Source organism: Myotis yumanensis, unplaced genomic scaffold (genome assembly GCF_028538775.1).
Source record: "Myotis yumanensis isolate MYYU_CA2020_CCGP unplaced genomic scaffold, mMyoYum1.0.hap1 SCAF_3, whole genome shotgun sequence".
Lineage (NCBI taxonomy): Eukaryota > Metazoa > Chordata > Mammalia > Chiroptera > Vespertilionidae > Myotis > Myotis yumanensis.
In genome coordinates, this window is record NW_027223754.1 from 215,083,619 (window position 1) to 215,093,858 (window position 10,240).

Sequence of the window (10,240 nt, forward strand, 5' to 3'; positions counted from 1 at the left end):
GCTCTGCCTTGAAGGACCCTGATGCACAATGGTTATGTAAAACCAATATCAATGGTGAGCCTTAGGGTATTTGAAATACACCTCAACAAAGTCATTACATTTAAAAAACACTTGCTATTTACAGTAACTCAAAGGTGTTTTGTTTTTATTGTTTTTAAAAGCCTACCTCACCAGAGTAACACATTCCTGTAAATCCTTGTTCAGCTTTAATCTCTTAAATTGAAAATGGTAGTAAGCATCTGTAACTTAGAGGGGAAAAGTCTGTTCTTTCCCCACCCACCCCCCTAACCCATTCTTTTTAAAACACTCAGTGGCAGTGAGTGGTCTCTATCCCCATAAGTACAGAGTTAACCTGGGTGACCCCAGACATCAGGGCAGTCTCCTGCATTAAGGCGGTTGGAGACCTGCAAATTCTTTCATGCTGTTGGCTCAGTGAAATCCAGACTCACAAAACACGCACGTGTTCAATGGTTATGTAATCCAACCTTTATTGTAAAAGGAAAACATAAAAAATACAGTGGAAATGACGTACAAGATGATCACTAAGCACATCAGTGAGCCACAGGTACTGGAGAGAAGGGCATGTCTATGCCCTGGCTGCCCGGGCACCACGTCCACCACTGCTTGGAACGGGAAGGAATGTCTCATGTTGAAGTTGGGCTTTTAACTGTTCTGGGAGACAAAAAAACCACCAAAATTTCCTTCTATTTAAGAGACACACGAAGCAGTTTCCAAGATTCTCTTCTCTGTCCAACCCTAGAGGGGGGTTGATCTCCAATCCTGGTCGGGGCCTGGAGTGGATGGACCTCCATGTGTCATGGTGCTTGCTGGTGATGCCCTGTCCCTGTCCTTCAGAACAGGGGGTGGCTTTAGAGGGTTGGGTGTAGAAGGCCACGAAGTTTCTCAGTTCAGAGCCGGAGCTGTGAGGGGAGAGGCATCCTCGGGCTCAGGAGGGAGGCAGGCTCTTGGTGCTGCCACACTGCTCTTGGTCTGGCAGTTCCTCTTCCTTCTGCTCCAAATCAATGTTCTGTGGACAAGGTTTCGGGTGAGGCCTGGCCCTATGCTTGCCCGCCTGCGGCGATACATCCACGGCGGTGCATGTGCCAGCAGGTGCTGCCTGCAAGAGCCACTCTGTTGGCTTATGCTCCGTACCCTCTGAAGAGAAGCCTTTTTGGGATCCCCCTAACACTGGGGCCTGACCTACCTCAAGCTCCTGCAAAACCTCATCCATGAAGTCCTGGGAATTCTGCTTGTAGGACACAGCTAATCGAATTGCGTCGTTGAAGAGCTGGGGAGGAAGGAAAACATGGCCATGGGTGCCAGTGACCTGGGCTCTGCCTGCCTTGGACCCACTGGCCAGGTTTTAAGTCCACACAACACTTAAGTCCAATATCAGCAAAGTCACCCCTTAATTTCCTTTCTTCCCATCAGCCTGACTCCACCCATGGGCCTATCAGCTCCCCTCTGTCAATGCCACAGGGACCCCTACCTGTCAGCCCCAGTGCCCACCCCTCTGCCAGCCCTTCTCTTGTGGTTTCCCTGTCCGTCACCGCCTGGCTGTCTGACCTCTGCAGACCAGTATTACCTTCACCACGTTGGTGCCATCAGCAGCTGAGACAAAGTACAGGGGTAGGGAGAACTTCCTGGCAAAATTGAAGCTTTTTTGGGTCACCTTTATATCAGCTGTAGAGAGAAGGTAAGAGACAGGCCTGTTCATCCAGGGAAAGAGAGAGGGGTTTGCAGGGTGGGTCACCGGCAGCCCCATTCCAGAAAGTGGGCTCTTTACTGGGAAGGGAGTGAGGGCCTCCAACCAATGGCTGTGTCTTGGGAAGGATGAATCATTGAAGACGCATGGTCCTGGAAAACTGGAAGAAACGTGTGGTGGGTCCCCGTGAACTGCTGACCCCAGACCCAGAGGTGGCCCTACCATCGATTTTATTGGCCACCACGACACACGGGATCTCTGGCCTGAACTCCCGAAGCTCCGCGTACCAGGTGCCCAGGTTCTTATACGTGACCTTCCTCTGCACATCGAACACCTGTAATAAGCAGAGAAGTAGCTCGGGTGTGTCAACGTCTCCATATGCCACCCAGGCACCTCGCCCACACGGCAGGGAGCTTGGTGCACATCACAGGCTTGGGACCTGGGACTGACCAGAGGCTGCACCTGTGCCCACCCTTCTCCGGAAAGCCCCCAGAATCAAAATGGTTTTAAAAATCTTTTTTTCCATCTTGTCACCTAATTTATTTATCTATTTTAACCATGTTGTATCATCTTACTAACCAATAGTTTGTAAAAAACTGTAAACTTTTTCCTTAGTCTATTATTTTTATTGCTGAAACTATTTTAAAATTCCTTTGTAATAATGTAAAGTGTTTCCAGAAGTTCACTTTAGATACTATTATTTACTTTAAACTCTAAGCCTTTAACCTTCTGTTCACTTTGTATTGCAAACTTTTAAAAGTTAATTTTTACATTTTATTATTTTGTAGCTTTTAATTTTATTAACTTTTTGAAACTTGTAGTTTTTACCTACTTTAAAATACCAGCAGGAAGTGTGAGCACCTCAGATTTGCCCTAATGCCTCGAGTTGCTGTGGAGGGACCCTCAAGCCCCTCAGAGGCCAGCCTCCTGCTTCCAAGCTGTCTGTCCTCTGGAATAAACTCACTGCCCTAAACCACCCCACACAACAGGGGATGTGACGACAAGCCTGTCTCCTACTGGAATGGCTGCTATGACTTCTCGATGGCCCAGCCTTTCGTGGGAGCTACATGGACCAGGACCAGGACCAGGCCTTGCGTGCACGCGGCAGGTGTAGATCAGCAGCTGTCACATTCAAGACAGCAGGAGGTCCACCTGGGAGGCTCATCCATGGTTCTCCCAGGACCAATGCCAACAAGTGACCAGGTTGTCTTGAAATCCCAATAGACTTCTTGTAAAGCATTCTTGTGACAAAACTCCTGCTTCATACCAGGCTGCCTCCCGTGATCACCATCCAACAGTCACCTTTTCCCAGGTCTTATTTCTGGAGCTTCCTCTCCTCATTGTGGGAGCCAAGGAGCTGGCTGGGATGAGGAGCCCTCCTGTCAGAGGTTCAAGGTGAGGGTGGAACCCCAGCTCCCTCTGGGACTATGGGATCCCCTTGTGGTCATCAGAGATAGGTGCTTTCAACCTGCTAGGCCATGCAGCAGGAGGGACTGCACGCCAAGCCTCAGAAGAGGGTCCAAGAGGAGCCCATGGAGGTGTGTCAGAGGCCAGAGGAGGTCACTCCCAGAGAGAAAAGAGAAGTGAGCTCTGAGCACCAAGGGCCAGGGCTGAACTAAGGCAGAGAGGCTGGGACCCACCTTTCCAGCTCTCCAGGGTCATGTGTGACTCCTGGCATGATATTGCCCTCACTGCCTCACCTTGCCACCCTCTTCTGTCCCCTTGCAGACATTAGCTAAAATTCTGGAAAATTTCAAAGGCTTTTGTACTTAAGGGAGAGTAGGGCCAGAGAGTTCATGGGCAGGTCCTGAAGGACAGTGGCTGACAGGCTGACACAAATCTCTCATGTCCTGGCTCTTCCCAGTGCTGTTTCCTGTCCTGCTGTGACACTATGACTCCAGCCTGGGCTGCAGGGGGCACCTCAGGATACTGTCCTAGACAGCGAGATGAAGGCTGGGAGGGAGAGGAAGGGGCTGGTTTGGGAGGGAAAGCCCCCTGAGAACTGCTTTCCTTCCCCAGCGTCTGTCCTTAGTGAGCACCACCAGGGATGGTCATGGGAGACCTCAGGAGCCCCCTCAGTATTGCTGGGCCCCTTGCCCCTCCCCCCAGGCTAGAATTGCCCAGTCTTCGCCCACCTCCCAGCAGGTCTCATACCATGATGCAGGCGTGGGCCTTGTGGTAGTAGGAGGCATGCATACTCTGGAACCGCTCCTGGCCCGCCGTGTCCCAAAAGTCTGCAATATGAACACAGCTCTGACTACCTGACAGGCTGGAGGGCAGGGGCCCTGAGCATCTCCACGCAGGTGTCTGCGCAGAAGCATGGGGGACATGGAGTCCACCCAGCGTGCTGTCAGGACCGAGGGAGCCTGGCTGAGCTGAGAGGCCTGTGCACACCTGTGTGCGTGTGGGTGGATGAGAGGAGGCACAGGGCCAGGAGGATGGAGAATGCAGACAGGAAGCCCCAAGGAGAAGCTCCCTCCCACCCCCATGTCCCCCTGTGTGGTGACTGCAGAAGGTGAACACGGTTAGGCAGGATGTTGGGCCTGGCCAAGGGGAAGGTTGTCACCTCACGGTAAGTCAGAGCCCTTTGTGGAAGAGAATTTTCAGACCATGTTTGTTATGTCTGGACGCTGGCTCCATCAGAACAGGAGGTCAGAGCACTGGAAATGAGCCCCTGCATCTTCCTCCCTTCGCAGGCCTCCAGGCTCTCAGCAGGTGGCCTTTCTGCCACCCCTCACCTGCATCCCTTCTGGGGTCTCATTTCCTCCCACTGGATTCTCTCCCTCAGACCTTGTCTCCCTCCCACCCCCCACCCCCTGCCTGAGAGTTGGAGTAATTGTGTTGCTCACCCACAAGAATGGTCTTGCCATCCACAGTAGCTGTGTGCTTATACAGGGTCAGGGCGTACGTGGATAGCTGCTGGGGCTGACTGTGGTCAGGTTAAGGAGCAAAGGTGAACAAAAAGGGGAGAGGTTTGTGTGACAGAATGGGCTCTTTCTCTCCTTTTCTTTCTGGCATTATTTCGATTTTAAATGGAATGAATCAGCCTCAGGTATCTCTGGCACCAGCTCCATGGGCGAGGACGAGTGGGGGAGCCTGGCAGGGTGTCCTTACCACCTGGGTCCGAGGGGACCCCTGGAACGGAATTTTACAGATAGGCTGTCATAAGCAGCGTCATGTGTTACTTTAGCAATAGGACTGTTTCAGGGAAGAAAGCTACCACAAGCCAGACAGCTGACCAGCTGTGAACTGTAGTTGGCCTGTGTGTGAAACCCCAACAGGACCCCTGGGGGCAACCCTTCCTGAAGCAGCAAGACGTTGGCAGTAACCCCTGGGACGCAGGACATGCAGGTGGGTGGGTGTAAGGGAGACCCGATGGAAGGTGAGGCAAGAAACGCCCCAACTCCCTGGGGGCTCCGGCCTCCTCTCACCCACAGTTCCCAGAGGGTTTACCTGGGAAGCTTTGTAAACTATCCTGGTTGCCAGGCAGGTCTCACTCCCAACCTGCAGCACGAACGATTCATGGGGAGAGGGTGGGGCTGGCAGCTCATATTTCATAGAGCTCATTCACACCAGAGAATTATTAAATATCAGGAGCCCAAGCTTTGAGGTGAGATAGGTAAAGTGATCTGCACAGGGATCCAGGCCTTTGGCAGGCACTATTAGCCACTCTACCGCCCTCCTAATATATAGCAAATCCAAATATGAGTAAGGCCCAAAATAGGCAGCATTTCAAACCTTGAAGGATACAATCCATCCATGAGAAATCTCTCCATGAGTCTGTAAGGAGAACGTGCACGATGGTCAGGCACGTCCCCCCGGGGGCCACCAGCTGAAGTCACCTGTGGCCCCTCCCCCTCGATCCTCAGCCACACAGGTTCCCTTTAAGGAGGATGCCCAGGACCTCCCTCTTCCTGACTGACTCCCCTGAAGTTCCCAGCACACACAGCTGCTCTGCCCACGGGCAGGCACCACAGCAGCTGATCAGCAACGCTAGTTGAAGAAGTAAAGACCCGTCACCTGAGTTCTGCAGTATGTCTATGCTGGAGATCTGTGTGGACCATAGTAAACTCAACAGATCTTAAACTGAACTTGTGTAACCAACTAAATCTGATCCTGCCGAGGGACCTAGTTAGTGCCATCCCTCCTTCTTCACGCCTGGAACCTGGGACTTACATGACTAACCTCCATGACCTAACAGCTCACGCTGCTGTGTGCACCAGTCCTGTGAGGCTCGGAGATCCACTATCTCCACCTCTGCACTGTGGACACCGCAGTCACCATTGCGTTATAAATGGGAAGCTTGAGGCCAGGAAGGCTGTACCCCTAGCCTGAAATCTGTTTCCCCCACAATCTGCAGGTCTTCCAGGCAAGTTCTATCTCACCTTGCAGTGCCTCGCTGCCCCGCAGATAGCACCAATGGAAACATACATATTTTACTTATGATATCTCTCAGATAGAGTGGAATGCACATGGAAGCGATTTTTGAATTTTTAGTTTATTTCTGCATCCCCAGGGCCTAGGTAAAAAAACGTCTAGACTATAACCACCTTCCAAACACCATGGCATATTGCAGCCATGCCCTCACCCCCACAAGCAAAGGCTGAGTGAGGAGTCGAGCAGACTTCCATGCTTTTGAGACTGTAACTAGTGTCCAACAAGGCCGGGTAGGGAGTGGACTTCTCCCCTGCAGAGGGCAACGAGGTTCCCTCCCTGCACAGTGTCAGCTGAGACCCCACAGTCAGAGGCGGTGGGTGGGGGTGGTGCAGCCCCTCCTCCTTCCCCAGTGAAGAGCACCACAGGAAGCCAACTCAGACAGAAGTTTAAATAACACAATATTCAAAATGTCCCAGTTTCAGCAGAAAATCATTCATCATACCAAGAACCAGGAAACTCTCCAACAGAATGCAAAATGACGATCAGCAGACACCAACACTATGACAAGCCAGATGTTGCAATCATCTGACAAGGCTGATAAAGCAGCTTCATAAAAACGCACCACTGAGCAAGTGCAGATGTGCTTGAAGTAAATGAAAAATATAGCAAGTCTCAACAATGGACTACTTTTCAGCACAGAAATAGAAGATATAAATAAGGACCCAACACTAGGAAGAATTAACGCCATTAAAAAGTCCATACTTCCCAAAGCAATCTATAATGTCAATGCAATTCCTATGAAAAGACCAATGGCGCATTTCACAAAATTAGGACAAATAATCCTAAATTTATATGGAACCACAAAAGACCCTGAATAGCCACAGCAATCTTGGGAAAGAAGAACAAAGCTGGTGGAATCATGCTACCTGATATAAAACTATACTACAAGGCCATAGTAATCAAAATAGTATACTAGTGACATAAAAACAGACAAACAGATCAATGTAACAGAATAGAGAGCCCAGAAATAAACCCACACCTTTATGGTCAATTAATAATTGACAAAGGAAGCAAAAACATTCAATGGGCTAAAACCAGTCTGTTCAATAAATGGTGTTGGGAAAACTGCATAGATAACATGCCAAAAAAAAAAAAAAAAAAAAAAAAAGAAAGAAAGAAACTAGATCACCTTCTTATATTGACTTTTGTTTTTGGATATGTCTCCTTGGGCAACAAAAGAAAAAATAAACAAATGGGATCACATCAGACTAAATGAGAGCTGCACTGGGTGCTGTGGGCATGAATTCATGAAGACAGCCTGAAACCAGCAAATCCCCAGAGACTCATTCACAGCTACTCAGGTCCAAGGCCTTGCTAGTCAAAGATAAAGGTGGACAACAATGTGGTTCTGGGGCACCTGGGAGGGAAGATTACACAAGACATTTGTCTGGGGCAGGTCCACCCTCATTCTGTGAAGGCAGAAATGGATGTGTGCCCTCGCTAGCCCAAGACAGGTGAGAACTAGGATCACAGCTCCTGGAGAGAAGGTGCCAGAGCCTCTGTTCCAATCTTGTGCACATAGGTACTGACATCAGTTAAAAAATAAGCCAAACTTGCCCTAGCCAGTTTGGCTCAGTGGATAGAGCATCAGCCTGCAGACTGCAGGATTCCAGGTTCAATTCCAGTCAAGGGCACATGATGGGGTTTTGGGCTCAATCCTCAGTAGAGGGCGTGCAGGAGGCAGCCCATCAATGATTCTCTCTCATCATTGATGTTTCTCTCTCTCTTTCTCTCTCTCTTTAAAAAATTTTTTTAAAAAAATTAAGCCAATCTTTACGTTGAGCATGCTTATTTGTCATTTCTACCCAGTCTTTGAGCTCAGTGAGTCCCTCAGAGAAAGCATTTTTACTACCTTTACCCAGTCTGTCACTGGTTGTGCTAGTCACATCTGTCACACTTCCTCCAACTTCAGTCTCTCAGTCCACAACCACATACAGGAACACCCCAGTTCTCCCTCCTCAGTCTGGACTGCTCCAGTGATCTCTAGGGTGACCTGCTCCACACTGTCTGCCAGCGCTCATGGAAAAAGCTCAACTTCCTTAGTCCTATGACTTGAGCCCCCACAGATGCTGATGTGATCCCCCAGTCTCCCCATTTCCCCAGTGCACACCTGGGCTCCAGCCAAACTACTCTCATGACTTCCACAGAAGCCGTGCTCCACTGTGCCTCCAGAGAACTCTCCTGAGAGCTTAGACCCACCCTGGGCCCTGCCTTTCTTCCCCAATTTCCCAACATACTTGGACTTGCCCACAGCGCTGTCCCCCAGGCAGATGATCTTCACGTTGTCATCAGCATCATATTTCTCTTGGTCCACCTCACAGGGGTTGGCTTTGTCCCTGGCCATTGGCCCCTGGCTCAGCTCAGGGGAGGGGGCTCCTGTCTGTATGGACAGCGGAGAGAAGGAGCGGATGAGAGGGGCCCGAGGACACAGGTACACCTTCTCTATTCACCACCTGGCCCACACCCGCTGAATCAGCGGGTGGTAATCTCTTACCCCACCACGACCCCCTCAGAGCGGTTGACTCTGTCATCTCCTTACCACAGACACACGCTCAGGGCCATACCGCCCACTCCCACCCGGAGAGAGAGTACAGGCTTTCTACACACAGTTTTCTCATTTGTAAAACAGGGAGACAACGCAGTGCCCATGTCGTATGACCGACGTCAGACTCTGTCAAAGACACGGCGCTCTGTAGCCTGGGCCGCCATCACTGAGTCACAGTGACAGACCCCCAGCAGAGGCAGGCCCTGTCCTCCCGATCCTCTGCCTCAAGCCTCTCACCACCGCCCCATTTCCCGGCGCGCCCGCGAGACTCCGCCCGGCCGACCCGAGGCGCCGCGCCCCAGCAGCGCCCGGAGTGGCCACCTCCGAACCCTGCGACGGTGGGCCGCCCCTCCGCACACAGCGGCAAACTCCCTCCCTCAACAGATATCTGGGGGCGGCGGACAAGTCTGAGACCCGCTGCCCGCACCTCTTGGGCCCTGCCCTCCATCCCGGGTGCCCGGGACGGCCCTGCGGACCCGCACCCCTAGGACCCGTCCGCTCGGACCCGCGGGGCTCACGCAGCGCCGCACCGGCTTCGGACTCGGCTGCGTCCCCGCAGCTGCTACGCAACGGCGCAAGGACCCCGACCAGGGCTGCCCGACCGAAGCCTGAAGGACCCCACGAGGCGCGGCTGCCTAGCGCGGTGCCGGCGGGAGGACGCGGGGAGGCTGGGGGGGTGGGGGGGCGGGGCGGCCTCGGGCTCGTGGAGGCAGGAGTCTGGGTCAGCGGGCCCGGGACTAAATCAGGGCTTCCGTGCTCAGGCCTCTTGGGATGGCGGGACAGCGGGCCTCAGGCGTGGGGGTAGGACCCCAGGGAAGGCCCCCTGCAGAAGTTGGGGCACAGGTGCGGGGGCTGCCGCTGCGCCCAGGGACCCCTGGCTGGGCCACCGCCTTCAGGAAAGTGGTGGAGGGTGGCGCTTCAGGGGCGGGAGGCACGTGACTGGAGAGTTCTAAAGTTTGCAGTTCTCCGGTGGGTGAATTTGAGTTCATTTTTCTATGCGGCGACATGTGCTATTAACCATGAATCGAGACAGCCGCCACCGAGCCTGCGTGAGCAGGGAGCCTAGCCCGCCCTCGGCACCGCCGGCCCAGGTGCGTTCATGGATTCTGTCAGCAAGGGTCTGTGCGGAGCAGGTGTGCGCCAGGCCAGCCATTCCTTCCAGGGACTGAGGGTACCGCCGAGAGCAAAGCGGAGTTGCCCTCGTGGAGCTGAGCGCCCGGTGGGCAGGCAGGCGTGAACCAAGTGCCTGCACAATAACGTTCCGGAGGACCCTCCGAAGGAAATGCGCTAGGAGGCGGAAGAAGAGGCATCAGGACTGGGAAGTCTAGGGGCTGAGTTTACGCCATCCAGGGGGAAACCCCACACCAAGGCCGTCAGGCAAGAAAGTGTTTTGGAGCTGAAAGGCTCATGAGGCCTTAGCAAAGGAAAGCTACAGGAGGAGGGGTCTCAGGCGACCTTGGAAAGACAGGAGGGCCACAGCATGCAAGACATAGCAGGCCATGAGGGGGGTGGGGATCTTGATTTCTATCCTGAGAGCAAAATCCTTGAAGGGG

General features: G+C 52.7%; 1 protein-coding gene across 8 annotated transcripts; it reads right to left on the minus strand.

Annotated features, from left to right (window-relative positions):
• Positions 1–463: 463 nt before the first annotated feature.
• RABL2B (RAB, member of RAS oncogene family like 2B) lies at positions 464–9,236 on the minus strand. Of its 8 annotated transcripts, none has more exons than XM_070411379.1 (9): positions 9,218–9,236; positions 8,380–8,522; positions 5,456–5,485; positions 4,555–4,634; positions 3,860–3,939; positions 1,993–2,039; positions 1,586–1,865; positions 1,205–1,288; positions 464–1,027 (listed from the first exon to the last, which is right to left on the minus strand). In XM_070411379.1, the coding sequence occupies exons 2-9, from the start codon at positions 8,484–8,486 to the stop codon at positions 947–949; spliced, it is 789 nt and encodes a 262-aa protein (XP_070267480.1). In that variant the 5' UTR covers positions 8,487–8,522; positions 9,218–9,236; the 3' UTR covers positions 464–946. The 8 variants fall into 8 exon arrangements, with proteins under 8 accessions (XP_070267480.1, XP_070267479.1, XP_070267477.1 ...); XM_070411378.1 differs by having other exon boundaries at positions 9,170–9,231; XM_070411376.1 differs by having other exon boundaries at positions 9,115–9,229.
• Positions 9,237–10,240: the final 1,004 nt, after the last annotated feature.

Bases quoted from the DNA above. Each gene is read 5' to 3' on its own strand.
- RABL2B (XM_070411376.1), bottom strand. From the start codon at position 9,135: ATGGAGGGCAGGGCCCAAGAG. The intron at 4,635-5,455 runs GTATCCTTCAAG...ACCTGACCACAG, and splicing joins AGATTTCTCATGGATGGATT to TCAGCCCCAGCAGCTATCCA. The intron at 1,028-1,204 runs GTAGGTCAGGCC...CCTTGTCCACAG, and splicing joins AGGTTTTGCAGGAGCTTGAG to AACATTGATTTGGAGCAGAA.